Source organism: Bos mutus, chromosome 10 (assembly GCF_027580195.1).
Source record: "Bos mutus isolate GX-2022 chromosome 10, NWIPB_WYAK_1.1, whole genome shotgun sequence".
Lineage (NCBI taxonomy): Eukaryota > Metazoa > Chordata > Mammalia > Artiodactyla > Bovidae > Bos > Bos mutus.
The window spans coordinates 50,053,675-50,069,715 of record NC_091626.1 but is presented as its reverse complement, the minus strand read 5'-3'; the positions used below and the strand labels follow the sequence as shown (position 1 = coordinate 50,069,715).

Below are 16,041 nucleotides of genomic sequence, written 5' to 3'. Positions count from 1 at the left end.
ACACTGTTGGCGGGAATGTAAAAGGGTGAAACCGCTATGGAAAACAGTGGTTTCTCGAAAAATTAAAAATAGAATTATGTGTATGCTCAGTTATGTCTGATTCTTTGCAACCCCATGGACTTATAACTTACCAGGCTTCTCTCTCCATGGAATTCTCCAGGCAAGAATACTGGAGTGGGTAGCCATTGCCTTCTCCAGGAGATCTTCCCAACCCAGGGATAGAACTAGGGTCTCCTGCATTGCAGGCAGATTCTTTACCGTCTGAGCCACCAGCGAAGCATATGACTTAATAATTCCACTTCTAGGAGTATTCCCCCTGCCCAAATTAAAGATTTTTGAGTCTTGAGATATTTGTATACCCATCAGTGCATTGTTTACAATGGCCAAAAGGTGGAAGCAACACAAGTGTCCACAAACAGATGGATAAAGTGTAGTATATACCTTCAATGAAATATTACTCAGCCTGATAAAAGAAGGAAATTCTGACACATGTTACAACACAGATGAAGCTTGAGAACATTATGTTAAGTGAAATAATCTGGTGGCAAAAGAACAAACAATGCATGATTCCACTTATCTGAAGTACCTACAGTAGTCAAACTCATTAAGACAGAACATGGAGTGGTGGTTGCCAGGGGCTGGAGAGGCAGAGGGAATGGGGAGTTACTATTCAATGAGTATAGAATTTCAGTTTTGCAAGATGAAAAGAGTTCTGGAAATGGATGACGTGATCATAGCACAGTAATATGAATGAACTTAATGCCACTGAACTGTACACTTAAAAATGCTTGGCTGGCCGGGCTACTAGATGCCAGCCTATGACTGTTTTTGAAATACAGCAAGAGGAAGAAGAATACAAGATCCTCACACTTTTGTTCTTTAGCTCCTACCCCTGATTGCAAGCCCCATCTATATGATCCCCCAGGCCCCTCATGAAGCAGGGGCACAATTCTTGAGGTATAAGCCTACTGTGTTCTCCCTTCCCCTGGCTGACAATTAAAGCCATCTTTCTATTTCTTAAAAAAAAAAATTGCTAGGATGGCAAATTAAGAAGCTATTTGAAAAAGTTTATCACTCATCCAAAGTAGGCCTAGGGTTGAGTGGAAGTATCAAGGCAGCATGACTGCTCACCAAATGTGACACATATATTACCAATCCCCCCTTTCCATGCCCATCACAAACACTATTAATTAATTAATCATTGCAACATTCTTTCCTCCTGAGTCCAGATGCAGCCTCATAACCTTTCCCAACATAGGCTATTACCAAACAATTAGAGTTGACATGTCAGCTATGGCAATGTAGAAGAAACTTGTGATGGTCTACGAAATCCAGCCTAGAGAGAAGAAAGGTATAATAATCTAAAACTTCATGAGATAGGAAAGATCAACATGAACCTCATATATTAAGAAAAAGTTCTTTTTTGGCCCTGTCTCAAAAAGTCCGAGCAACTGAAATACTTGCAGTACCCTTGGCAAACATCACCACTCATTTGAACCTGTATAACTTAGGTTTAATTTTCTATATTTTCTATATAAAGGAACCAGAATTCTTTGAAGGAGAATTGATTTCAAGTCCTGGGGCAGGAAACTTCAGAGTAGCTCTAGAATAGCCTGTTTAGGAATTTGTGATTAACAGATATGCACCACTATATTTGTTGTTATTGTTTAGTCAGTAAGTTATGTCTGACTCTCTGTGACCTCATGGACTATAGCCCACCAGGCTCCTCTGCCCAGTGGGATTTCCAGGCAAGAACATTGGAGTGGGTTGCCATTTCCTTCTCCAGGGGATCTTCCTGACCCAGGGGTCCAACCCAAGTCTCCTGCATTGGCAGGTAGATTCTTTACCACTGAGCCATCAGGGAAGCCCCCACTACTATTAATATGTATAAATAAACAATACAGACCTACTGTATATCACAGGGAACTATAGTCATTATCTTGTAATAACCTATAATGGAAAAGAATCTGAAAAGAATGTACATACATATTTTGCTATACACCTAAAACTAACACAGCATTGCAAATTACTATACTTCAATTTTTTTTTTAAAGGCTTTTGTTGCTAGAGAGAATAGATGCTTTAAAAACCACTGGGTACAGTGCAAAAGGGACAGAAGAACTTGGAGGCAGGGTTCCTACTGCCTAAGCTACACCAATTTAAACAGAAAAATCATCATCATCACCATTATTATCAACTGGAACAACTTACAAAAATGGAAAAACTTAATATAAGATATTAGCAAAGAGGAGACTGGTGGGCTACAGTCCATAGGGTCTCAAAGAGTCGGACACGACTGAAGAGACTTCGCATGCATGCATGGACGTTAACAAAGAAAGTAGTATAATCTTTTAATTTCTTAATATAAGAGAGATAGTTTGTACTTTTATTGCTGTTAATTAAGTTACAAGGTAATACATAAATAGCTAGTTTCTTTTCTACTTAATACACAGACATTTTAAGCATGGGTCTGTTAACAAATATGAATGTGAACCTGTTTCTGTATGAGCAGGAAAGATTGGGAACTTGCATGTGGATCAGTCTCTTCAAAATTAAGAGCTAAGAGATGGTTGGATGGCATCACTGACTCAATGGACATGAGTTTGAGCAAACTCTGGGAGTTAGTGAAGGACAGGAAAGCCTGGAGTGCTGCAGTCCATGGGGTCGCAAAGAGTTGGACACAACTTAGTGACTGAAAAACAGCAAATCTGTATGACGAGTCCCTTCATTGTTCATTTGAAAGGATCACAACATTGCTAATTGGCTATATCCCAATACGAAATAAAAAGTTAAACAAAAAAAAAGAGTATATCACAAGAACATGATCAGCTTTTGTGGCCTTACATTACAGCAAGAAATAAGCAAAGTCTGTCAGTTCATTGCCACTTAGGATTATATGTACTAAACAATGAAAAAGGACCCCAATGACGTGTTTCTAGATGATAAAATAGTTGAATGTCATCCTTGCTACCTTCACCCCCAATAGAGCAATGATCCACTCCCTCAGCTTCCAGGGAATGAAACCTCTAGATGACCCTACTAATAAGATACAGATAAGATATAAACAAGGTTCCAATTATACCAAAGAGTTCAATATATCATAATGACAAAAAAAAAAAAAAAAAAAAAAGTAGGTTTAAGCCATCTGTTCACAACTTCTGGTAAAGACACTGAGTTTCAGAAAAAGAATATCTGAGAAACAGATAGAAATTTTCCATGACATAACCAGAACACTTTGTAATTAAAGGGGCTCAAAACACTGGACTATGCATCCAGATCCCACATAATGACCTGAAATCTGGGGGTTAATGATTTTGAACTTGCAACTTGACAGAGTATCTTTCTTTGAGGGTATGGTAATGTGTCTCAAAACCTAGGAGGATTATATAGACTTACTGCTGCTGCTAAGTCACTTCAGTCGTGTCCGACTCTGTGCGACCGCATAGACGGCAGCCCACCAGGCTCCCCCATCCCTGGGATTCTCCAGGCAAGAACACTGGAGTGGGTTGCCATTTCCTTCTCCAATATAGACTTACTAGAGTTGAGTAAAAACTGAACCCCAGGAATGTGTAAGTATAAGGATAAAAACAGGTTTTATAATTACTTAGCTAGTTTAGTGTAGTGCTTTTTTTTTTAAGTATTTAGGTTATTTAAGAAAATTTGATATATTTGATTTATTTTTAAACAAGTTTTTGAAAGTTTCAGGTTGCAATCACTATAAATGATTAAGCAAATCTGCTTTGTTAAATCCGTAAATTTTGATGACTTTGTTGAATAAGTAGTATATGACTGTTTAGAGGAGTGTCAATTATGTTTAAATAAAAATTGCTTAATTTATAAGTTCAGAAACTAGACATTGAGCAATGCACAAATGGTCATGAATGTTTCTCCCCAAGCACAGAAGCCCACTGGACACTAAAGACCATCAAAAGATGAAACCAATTTGCCATCCCAGAAGACTCAAGGCCATTAAAAAAGATTTCTATTCAAATAAAGTACCACATGCTGAATTCTTTCTATACAGATGGTGCTAATTTCTCAGATTTGGTGGGAGTTTGCCTTTCGGATCAAACTTCAAGTGAAAGTTTTTGCTTCCCCAATTTAATTGTCAATTTCGTACCTTTGTGCTCATCTGTCTTTCCTCTTGGGTTGGAGTCATCATCTTTTGTGGAATCCTTCAAGGTTCCATATTCCTTTTCCATCTTAGCAGCTTCTTCCTTGGTACTGTCTGTTTCTTCATGACTCTTCTCTGATGGCACTGTAATCAGATTGTACACTGTTATAACCCTATTTCATGTATTAATTCCAAGTGTAGAAATAAATTTTATTGAAAAAGTATAGTTTGAGGTCAGACCATTTTTTGAGCTGGAAGGATCTTACTGATTACCTAGTCTGATTCCTCTCCCTCCTCATTTGACAGAAGAGGAAACTGAGGCCCAAAGAGAGGAGAGATGTGTGGAAGGGATGTGCTAAGCCACTGAGTTGACAGAAGAGCTGGGCCAACTCCCCCACTCCCAGTTTTCTGGATTCTGGTTGTGTTTTTTTCATTCTATCACACTGTGTTATTCTCCTTATTTTAGTCAACAAAGATATTCAAGTGAGATATGTCAGTTTCCAAAGTACTGAGTCTTGATTTCAAATGAAAATAACTGCAGTTGCCCCATCTCCTCAATGTTATTTTTGAAGAACAGTCTGTTCGAATAACACATAAGGGTTTGAGGCTGTGGCTGGACTTCTCTCCTGCCTCTTTCTTCACACTTCTTTACCCCTGGTCACCCTAACACAAAGAAGAAAGTTGGACCCTTGCTGTCAATAATAATCCTTGCTCATTTCTCACTTAAAAGAACTGTATTTCTGGGATTTCCCTGGTAATCTAATGGGTAAGACCCCCTGCTTCCACTGCAGGGGACAAAGATTTGATCTCTAATTGAGGAATTAGTATCCCCACAATTTGGTCACACAACATGGCCAAAAAAACCCTATATTTCTTTCTAAAAATGCTATATTGAATTAAAGAATCAAACCATGAAGTAAGTAACCCCTTGAAAACAACTGTAATGCATTACTGTGGTCAGTAAACTAGGGAACATCAAGCAGTCTAGTGATAAGCTTTTTTTTCAATAAAAGGTTTATTACTACAGAAAAATAGGAAAAAAGAAATCAGTTATTGTCTCATTTTGTAAAATATCCACTACTAGTTTTGTGGGGTAGTGTGTCTATATACGTATTTTTTGATGCATAATTTTTTCCTAGTAGTACAATTTTGTTCCTTGCTTTTGTCATTAGCATCATTATGGAACAATGTTTCCAGGTTACTAAAAATTGCTTGAAAACATCATTTTAAAGGGGTATGTATTATATCAAATATATGTACATAATCTCTGTGGTAGGGACACAAAATTAAAGTATACACAAAATTATAAGAGTTTGCAATCTTTTCTCTTTTTGCCCATCTTGCATCCCTGAAAGGCTACCCCATGGCATTTGACATGCTAAGCAGGGTGATGGGTGGAGATGCAGGGGTGAAGAAACTGAGACAAGGGCATAAGTCACACCACACAGGGCACAGACTGTCCCAGAGGAGAGAGAAGGGGACAGCAAGGAAGGGAACAGCAGAGAGGGGACAGAGGGTCCAGGACAGTGGTCTGGGTGATGGTGATCTGGGCAGAGAAAAAGATACCTAAAGGAGAATTTTAGAAAGGATTGTTTAACTCATGACACAGTTCTCATCTTTATTCACAAACCACCACCTAAAAGTCTTCAATAAAGCCTTCATTTCTTTTTAGTGCTTCTTGGGATTGGATTCTGTAGTGAAACTGGCCAAGGTTATAGCTACTTAATCCTATGGTTGGATTTCAGATGTTCAAACTTTTTGAAATCTGTAATTCTTTACCAGTATTTACTGACATTTATGATTTACCCCTCAAAAGGGTTATTTTGATAAAAGCTGGAAAATAAATAGTAAAATCATACCTGCAAAAAGTTTGCTCTTATTGTCAGTAACATTTTTTTCTAGTTTATTCTTGGTCTGAAGAGCAATTGTTTCATCCAGGTTTTCTGGAAGAGGGAGGAGAAGAAATAAAATGTTATGTCTTGAAAGATGATTTCAAAATTCTACTAAAAATGCTTAAATCTCACCCCAATTATCACAATAGTAATTCCACAATATTAACAATGCTAGTTGACTTCACTGGTGGTACAGTGGATAAGAATCAGCCTGCCAATACAGGGGACACAGGTTCAATCCCTGATCCAGGAAGATTCCACAAGTGAGGCGCAACTAAGCCCATACACCACACTACTGAGCTCTTGTGTCTAGAGCCTGTGCTCTGCAACCACAGAAGCCAGCACAATGAGAAGCCCACACACCACAGCGAAGAGTAGCCCCTTCTCATCACAACCAGAGAAAGCCTGCACAAAGCAAAGAAGACCCAGTGCAGCCAAAACCAAAATGAAACAAAAAAGCAAAACACTGCTAGTAAGATGCTTTGAAATGGATTATATTTCTAGAAATCATTGACTCTCAGGATGGAAAGGCATTAATTAGAGGTCCTCAAGTTCAGCATCCTAGTCAGTCAGTTGCAGAAGTCTCTTCCACATTTCTGGCCAGTGCTAGAACACATCCAGGGTTGGGGACTGTACTGAACACCTGTGGTTTTGGTCTACTCAACGCCTCCTGGTAACTACATCTTGATTTTCCTTTGGAAAGCCCACACCTCTCCCACTCTCAGCATATTTGGCTCTAGTGGTGGCTGAATGGGCTTCCCTGGTGGCTCAGATGGTAAGGAATCTACCTGCAACGTGGGAGAAAGTGAAAGTCGCTCAGTCGTGTCCGACTCTTTGCGACCCCATGGACTATACAGTCCATGGAGTTCTGCAGGCCAGAATACTGGAGTGGGTAGCCTTTCTCTTCTCTAAGGGATCTTCCCAACCCAGGGATCAAACCCAGGTCTCCTGCATTGCAGGAGGATTCTTTACCAGCTGAGCAACAGGAAAGCCCAGACCCCAGTTCAATCCTTGGGTTGGGAAGATTCCCTGGAGAAGGGGATGGCTACCCACTCCAGTGTTCTTGCCTGGAGAAATCCATGGACAGAGGAGCCTGGTGAGCTACAATCCATGAATAACCCAGGTCTGCCTCCCCTATCCCTTGGGCTATAGTTCAAGGAGAAGCAGATAACTCAAGCCAGGCCAATGAGATACAATGCTAGGAGAAAGATGTTCTCTTTCCATGAGGATTGGTATACCATGAAGATGTGAGCCTGAGGCTGTGCCAGCCATCTTGTTTCATAATGGAGTTGCTTATGTGGAATGAATCAATATTCAGAGAGTCAGTGAGATGGAGAAGAAATGGATTCTCACACTTTGGTGGGCTTCACAAACGTGAAGCTAGACTACCCCACCCTTGGACTTTTTGGTTACATAAGGAAATAAATTCCTTTTTTGCATAAGCCAAACAGTTGGATTTCTGTCACTCAGGTCCCTCACTATGAGGCAGCTAGTTCTATTGTTAGTCTTAAATTTTTTATTTTCATTAAGATAGAGCACTGTGTAAGTTTAAGGTATACAACATGCTGATCTGATACACTTATATTCTGCAAAATGATTACTCCCAAGAGTTAGCTAAGTCCTCCATCATGTTAAGTGTCTTAAGGGTGAGAATTTCTCTACTCATATTAAGCCAAAATCTGTATTCTTGTCTTTGTCCTAATTCTGCTCTTTAGAGTAACATCTTGTAGGTGTTACCAGATAGGAGTCTAGACTCTGACCACTTCAAGGCAGTAGTGAATTTGAATCCATACTCTTGGTATTCAGTTTATTTAACCAGTCAGATATGCATCTCACTAGTAGGACAGGACTATGTGCAAACAAGCATTTCTTTACAATTAGTCTACAAAGATTCCATTATTTGTGTTACTTCGCCTCAAGAAAATTCTTTCTTCTACCCTACCCCATCCCTTTTTGAGATGAAAATCAGTATATTCTATTGTGTGATGCCTTCTGCTTTCTTTTCTGAAATAGCAACCACAGCTGGCAACCTTTGTAGTCACCACATACTGTTGGGACCAGAACAGAAGTGTAGACCACTGATCGTTGTCACATGCTGAGATGGAGGAGAAGAGGTTAGTTAATTCTCTCCCTTCTACTCATGCTGCATCTGAGCTCTCAGGGGTCTGAGAGTATACCTCCATGGCAGTGGAGGCCAAAAGCCAACATGCTTGTACAGAAAATTCTTTACGTACAACTCATTTTCTGATTGTAAAAGTTATACATGAAAATGATAAGAAAATTGTAAAGAAAAAATAACATTTTGCTCAGATCATATTTTGGTATATTTCTTTCCAACTTTATGTATGTATGTCCATTTTTTAAATTTATTTATTTTTTATTGAAGGATAATTGCTTTACAGAATTTTGTTATTTTCTGTCAGACATCAACATGAATCAGCCATAGGTATACATAAATCCCCTCCCAGGATATCCATTTTTTAACACCAGAATTAAGGTTATGTTCTAAATGGCTTTAAGCATACAACAGTATATCATGAACATTTCCCTTAGTCTTTCTAAACCATATTTATTGTTTATAAACATACAATTATTAAAAACACAAACATTAAAAATAAAATTTAGTCTAAGTAAGAATAAATAATAATCTTGTGGGGTAGCAAGATTATTTCCATTGTTTTGTTTCTATAAGCCAGTGCTGTCCAATAGAACTTTCTGCAATGATGGAAATACTCATTTCTGTGCTATTCAATATGGTAGCCATAGGTTATCTGTGGCCTTCAAATGTGTCTAGAGCAAATGAGAAACTAGATTTTAAATTTTGCTTAGGTTTAATTATTGTTAATTTAAAGAGCAATATGTGACTATCACATTGGACAGCATACCTATAAATAATAGTGGAATAAAAATAAAAAACAAGGTCGGGGGGGAATACATGTATACATAAAGCTGATTCATTTCACTGTACAGTAAAACCCAACACAACATTGTAAAGCAACTAAACCCCAATTAAAAAAAAATACTTCATTTGTTGTAATTATACTCTTAAAGGGTAAGAATCAGTGTTCTTGCTGATTTGTGAAACTGTAGTTCAGTGTTCACAACTTCCAAGAAAAAATAAAATCTTAAAAATTGAAAAAAAAAAAAAGTAGAAATACCTGGCTTGCACACAAGACTTTGTGGCAGATTTAATTTATTTTCATAGGATAAATGACTTACGTGTGGAATTTTTGAGTCACCAAGTATTAACATGAAACAGTGGTTGATTTGGAACAATGTTTTTGATCTACTATTAAGTGAGTAAAGTAGGCCACAAAGCATGGTGTGTAACTTAAGCCCATTAAAAAAAATGAGAAAAAATTAAAAAATGACATAGGTATGTATGTGTGTACACACAGAAAAATATCTAGAAGGATATAAATCAGAATGTTACCTGGATGCTAGTATTATGAGTGGTTTTTCACTGTCTTTTTAGCATCTTTTTGCATTGACTATTTTTTAAAGATAAATATATTCTTTTATAATCAGAAAAAAAGAGTAAAACTAGTTTTCATGTAGAAAAAAATGGCATTTATACAGAATAACTCTGGATTACTCTGTCCTACGATATTTTCTCTTCCATTTAATTCTCCATCCCCTGTCAGTGATCAGAGTAAGGGGCCCTGAATTCATCTTGCCCAAAGGACATCTAAGATGAGTGGTATTTGTTAATTAACTAAAACAAAGCAGGAAAACAAAAGGCTTTTTTTCTTCTTTTCACAACCTGAATGCAGAATCAAAGATTGTTTCAGCTTATCTATAGAGTTCAAGGAATCAAGGGTTGACAAACATTTTCTATCAAGGGTCAAAGAGTAAATATTTTTGACTTTGTGGGCCACACGGTCTCAACTACTCAACTGTCTCTGTAGCACAAAAGCACCTATGGTCAACACTAAAACAGAGGAACATGGCTGTTCCAGTAAAACTTCATTTACAGATGCTCAAGTCTGAATTTTATTTAGTTTTCTCATGTCACAAAATACTATTCTTCTTTTGACTTTTTTTCAACCATTAAAAAAATGTAAAAGCTATTTTTAGTTTGTGTGCTATACAAAAATAGGTCATGGGACAGATTGGGCCCATGAGCAATAGTTTATCAGCCCCTGATATAGGTAACAGAGTCTTTGATCTCACAGATACAAGACTGAGGTCCAGAAAGATGGATGCTCTCCTGGGCATGACAGACATGGTCTGAGGCAGAGCTGGGAGCAGGAGGCAGAGTTTCTGCTGCCCAGTCCAGTGCTCACCACACACAGACCCCACTGGTTAAAATCAAGACATTTACTCCCAACCATGTGAACACAATTGAAAAAAAGACAAATTTTAATTCTATCTCTGAGAAAATGATTAGAAAATGTTAGTAAAACAGAGTACAACAGAGGTGAAATGTTTGTAGTTGAACTGGATCTATAAAGAACTGAAAATGTCAGGTTAATTTTATTTGTATACATTGTCAAGCTGGGCAATTCTGGTAACCCAGATGAGTCAGGCTATTTTGGTATAAATGATCAAGTTAGTAAAATAATTATTCCCAAATCTCTCATTCATTTTGGACAAAGAAAACTAGCCACTGTGAAAACAAAAGAGATAGGACTCTCACCAAGATAGGAGACGCCTTCTTCTGGAGATATGGTGCCATATTTTACCATCATCTTCACAAAATCAATCAAGGTTTTCATGATAGTAATCAGGGTTTCTTTCTCTTTTGCCTCTTTTTCTATATAAAAGGACAAAATATTTTTTTTTAAATGGTGGCATATAGTTTCATCTTTTAATGTTAATTTATGAAGTACAGCATCTTATTGAAATAGTTCTCCCTACATTTATAGCTAAGCCATTTATAGCTAAAATATATTTATGAAAAGCCCACGTCATGACTGGGAATATAGGACAATGTACTGATATACTTAATTTTTTCACAAATGAGTAATTATAACTTTTCCAAAGAGGTTTACCATAATCTAGAATATTTTATTGATATAGTTTGCAACCAGGAATAATAGAAACTCAAAGGAAAGTTAGAAGATTGGTAACCCAATAACCCTTCTCTACTCTTATGTTTTTGAGGGCAAGAATGACCTCTTTTCATTAATCAAGCTTAATACTTGAAATAGGAACACACATGTATGTTTAGTTTTTAAATGCAAGGTTGACTTTTTAACAGGAGTATATATTGCTTTCAACCTCGATTTCATTTCAAAGAATATACACAAATCATGAAAATATTCCAATGGTACAGAAGTAAAAAGTGAACACAATATTCTCTTCTTCCCCCTCCCCGCAATGCTTAGTTCCTATGGGCAAAACCACTATAGATTAACTTCCTATAGATTAACCACTGTTAACAGTTTCTTGGAAACTTCATATTTGACATACTGTTCTGTATCTTGATAGAACAAGGTGACCAGTGATTCTACAGTAGTTCAGTGGCTGCATTAATTCTGAAATCAGGGGGGAAAAAATCTATTTCCTTGAAGAAAAGAAAACCTATGTTGCTAGAGGACAGCTTCCCTACTCTTTTTGCTGCCATGAAGGATTTTCTCTACATACTTCTTCTAGTCTTTCCCCCCACCTTTTCAGCCTTCTCACAGATGGGGCTGGTAGCCAACAGCCATCAGTCTACATTTCTTGACTGATGGGCATTTGGAATCTCCTTTCCACTGCTTTGCAACAGTGGAAGGCAGGGACCTGGAAAACAGGCCTATTTTATAAACTCCAACTATTTTAGGACTAGAGCTGTTCTGAGAGGTAGACTGAGGGGTAGGGAATAGGCAAGCCCACCGCTGGTTCTCACACTAAGCTACATTCTACAACCTAGTGTGTATCAGTATTGAAGATACTTTCATTTTCTGTTTAATTATTTCTCAATTGGTTCAGACCTTGAGTGAAAAAGGTGGGTAGTATCAAAGCCCTCAGTATAAGTATTTAAATTAAAAGTTTATAAAAATAAAGGCAAGAAAGAATGGGGTCAAGGAAACTGAAAAGATTAAAGCACATAAAATAAAAAATATTTCATACGATGGAATCTGAAAATTACCATATAAAAGTCACAAACTTGGGAGAGAGGAAGGTGGGAGAAAAGATGGAGGAGAGAAGTCCTGGGAAGTGCAGGTGAACGATAACTTCAGCAGTCACATTATTTTCTCAAGGTCATATCCATAAAAATATTTAGTATCATGCTGATGCACTTCACTGACAAGAAGTGACTCACCAAGATGACAGAGGTTCTGAGCTGGGTATCTGCCAACCAATAGGGCAGGATGGCTCAGAATGGACCCTCAAGATGCATAAGCCCTGCAGACACCAGCAGGGGGGCTGGGTGCCATCTGGTCAATGTCTGGGACTGAAGGACAAAAGGATGTTCTCCAGAAATGAAAGCTCACTCTAAGGTCACTTTGGGAAAATACGTTACAATTACAGAAATCTTTATTACGAATGTTCAGTCTGGGGATGAATCTTTAAATAGGAGGAAGAAAAGCCATAAGTCAGTACAGGGCATCTATCTAGATAATAACAACAGAGAATTGGCACATTATTATCCTCCTTGCAGATTAACCAAAAATAAACATGAACTGAAATCTTCAGTCAACTCATTTTGGTGCACTTAGAAAAGAGAACACTACATTAAGGATTTCATTTTTTAGAAAAGCAAATCATTTCCCAAGTGCGTTTTGAGCTCCTGACCTTTATTAGTCCAATGTTTAGTTCACTTCAATTCATTTGAAGACAAGTTGAAAATACTTAAAAAGCAAAATTCTATATAATTTAAAAATAATAAATTATGTTCCATACACTGTTCTACTGAAGGAGGAAAATAAAACCTTAAAGAGGTTTGCAATAAAATCTTTGGCTGAACTGGGTCAGGCCGGGAATGCTCTCTGATTCATCCCTACATGGGTACAAGGTTCTCTCCAAAACCAGGAATACAACATGTGTTCAATACCTGTTTATTGAACAAATAAATGCACCCTCTGTTAACATGAAGATTAAATTATCCAGAAATCCCACCTTTCCTGATTATCCTTTCCTAAATATTTCCATGACTAGTACACTTCTTTTGAAAAAAATCAATGAGAACCATTTTCCCCGAGGCCGTAATATATGTCATTGACGGTTGAATTTAGAAACTGAAAACAGGAAGAAAAAAAACCCACCCACACATTTCCTGGAATTACTGTTTCTGTTTCACATGATCAGAAAAAATGTTTACCTGAATCAATACTTTTCAGTAGTGCATAGAAGTTTGGGAAATACTGGAGTTCCTCAAAGTTGTCTTCACTGTAGGTTTTAGTTCTCCTTTCCAAGCCGTTTGTCAAGGTTAAGGTGTTAGATACTGTTTCATCATTTTCTCCATTAGTAAAAGCATCTTGAATTGCTGCCATTGGAGTCTCCAGTTGTGGGGAGGGGGGCGGAAATCAGTACAAAATAAACATTTTGTTAGAACTAATGGACACTCGTCTGTGATGCTCTTGAATTTTAAAGTGCACGAACACCTCTTCTTTCACAAGATCAAACTTTTCCAGGCATGTGGGCATCAAGTCACATGGGAAGGGCATTGAGATTTAGAGACAGGTGCTTTACCTGAAGACCCTGAATCCTGCTCCAGGGAGAATAGGCAGGTTCCTGTTCTGGCCAGGTTTCCCTTCACCAATACTCATGAGTGTTTTTTCATAAAATTGCCTTTCACTAAGGAAATGAACTTTGAGTTTTAGAGTCTACCAAGAGGGATGGTGCCAAGATACAGGAAAGCCTGTCACAATGTCTGATACTAGCAGAACGTCACACCTTAGGGATTTCTGGGTGACACTTTAAAGCCTGTCTGGGAGGGTACACAGGATTTTTTTCCCAGACCTGATGTGTAGAAAATGTTCCCTATCATAATGATCCATTCTCCACTTAGTGAACTAGGCAGAAATGTAAGAGCTTTGCTTGCCTCTTCCTCTTCATTTCCCTACATTTGATCCATCAGTAGCCTTATTGGCCACACTTTCTAAGTTTATCCCAAATTTATACATTTCTTGCTTCACTGCCCCACTCTAGTCCAAGCTGCCTTAACTTCTTCCCTTCTAACTGGTACACAACTACCTTCTGATGTATTCCCATCCCTGCATTTTCCATGATGTAGCCAAGGTTATCTTTTTTAAAGATACGTAGTAGCTACACTGTCTGGTTTCAGTCATTTGGGTACTCCATACATCCTTCTCTTGGTTGCCTTTCATGCTCACAAGTTAACTCCTATTCAGTTAGTAACAAGTCCTGCCCTTGTTAATTCCTATTCAGTTTAGTTAATGCCTAACTTCAGTTTTTGGCTCAAGTCACCTCCTCCAGGAAGCCTCCCCAACCTAAGTCCAAGATAGGTTCCTTTTTTATGAGGTTTTACAGAACCATGTTTCTTTTCTCAGAGCATTTAACACAGTTGCAATTAAAATACATGACTATTTGAAGACCATCTACCTCTTCCTTTAGACTTTAAGCTTCATGAAAACAGGGATTATACCTTTCTAAATGAGCATTGTAACCCCAGTGCTTGGTACATAGTTGGTATCTCAATAAATATTTATTGGAAGAATAATTTTGTTTTCATTAATGCATATGGACATTTTAGAGGTGAGAAGTAAGGAGTACATAATGGGAGTGAAGGAAGAAAATTGCTATGTCAGTTTTACTTCAGACTGGTAAGCTTGAATGAAAGCCATGAGTTATGTGATAAGTCTAGAAAATTTTTTTATGGTAGATGGATCTTCCAAAGCTGTTTTAAAAGATGACAGATGGTGGAGATTGGAAGTAGGGAGAACAAAGGAGAGCTTTTAACCTAGCTGGTAAAAACAGAACAATTCATACCAATTTCCATTCTCTAGCCTCCCCTAAAACAGGACCATAAGTCCATAAGCCACTTTTCCCTTGTATTTGTGATCAGGTGTTGGAGGGGATGAGGGGTCATGGGGTGTGGGCACTCTGGTGAAGAAAATGAAAGGAGAGGTGAGGAGTTTGATATTCTCTTATATCCCCTATGGTTGGCTCCAAATAGAAGTTTAAAAGAATTCGAGGAGGAGTGAATGATTTTAGTAGCTTGGCTAAGGCCAAAGAAAAGATGAAGAGGTAAGGAGTCCAGGGAGATGAAAGATTTCAGGATGACAAATCTCAGTAAAGGATGACACAGACCCCTGAGTCAATGGAAGGAGGAAGCAGCAGGTGGAAGGGCACAGGGTAGACGGAGAGGCAGCGTGAGGCAACTAGCTCTGCAGAATAAAAAGTTGGTGAGGACTGCTGTATTTAAAATGGATAACCAATAAGCACCTACTGTATAGCACAGATAACTCTGCTCAATGTTATATGGCAGCCCGGCTGGGAGTGGAGTTTGGGGGAAAATAGATACACGTATATGTATGGCAGTCCCTTTGCTGCCCACTTGAAACTATCACAACATTGTTAATCGGCTATACCCTGATACAAAATAAAAAGTTTAAAAAAAGCTGGTGTGGAAAAATATCAAATCAATCCAGTTTTTTTTTTTTTTTATGGGGGGGGGTGTTGAGGGCAAATGATGACATCCACTGTGAACAGAAGTTGGATACCAAGAGTTGTGAAACATTTGAATCCAGTGCACTGGGATTATATGAATTGTATGTGAGATAACCATTTCACATAATATGTGTTATTTTACTCTGGGGTATAGGACATAATCTTTACTATGTAATATAACATGACTTTTTACATTATTTTCAAAGCGGAGTTCATTTATATCTTTTAACTCATTGGTGTTTCATTAAAATATATTTTAAGTGGACTAAAAATTTCACATACCCCAAATCTTATTTGGCACCAGCTAAAGTATTAATTACACAAGGATTGTATTAATTATGGCAGAAATTTCTTATGGCAGAAAGTGAAGAGGAACTAAAAAGCCTCTTGATGAAAGTGAAAGAGGAGAGTAAAAAAGTTGGCTTAAAGGTCAACATTCAGAAAACGAAGATCATGGCATCTGGTCCCATCACT

The 16,041-nt window shown here is 37.8% G+C and overlaps 1 protein-coding gene across 1 annotated transcript in view; it reads right to left on the bottom strand.

Annotated features, from left to right (window-relative positions):
* Positions 1-16,041, bottom strand: part of SCG3 (secretogranin III) — a 41,124-nt gene that overhangs the window by 16,446 nt on the left and 8,637 nt on the right. The window contains exons 7-10 of the mRNA XM_005900463.3: positions 13,256-13,433; positions 10,646-10,762; positions 5,974-6,057; positions 4,121-4,258 (exon numbers count right to left, since the gene is read on the bottom strand). Coding sequence (XP_005900525.1) covers positions 4,121-4,258; positions 5,974-6,057; positions 10,646-10,762; positions 13,256-13,433 — 517 coding nt within the window. The remainder of the gene's footprint in view (positions 1-4,120; positions 4,259-5,973; positions 6,058-10,645; positions 10,763-13,255; positions 13,434-16,041) is intronic.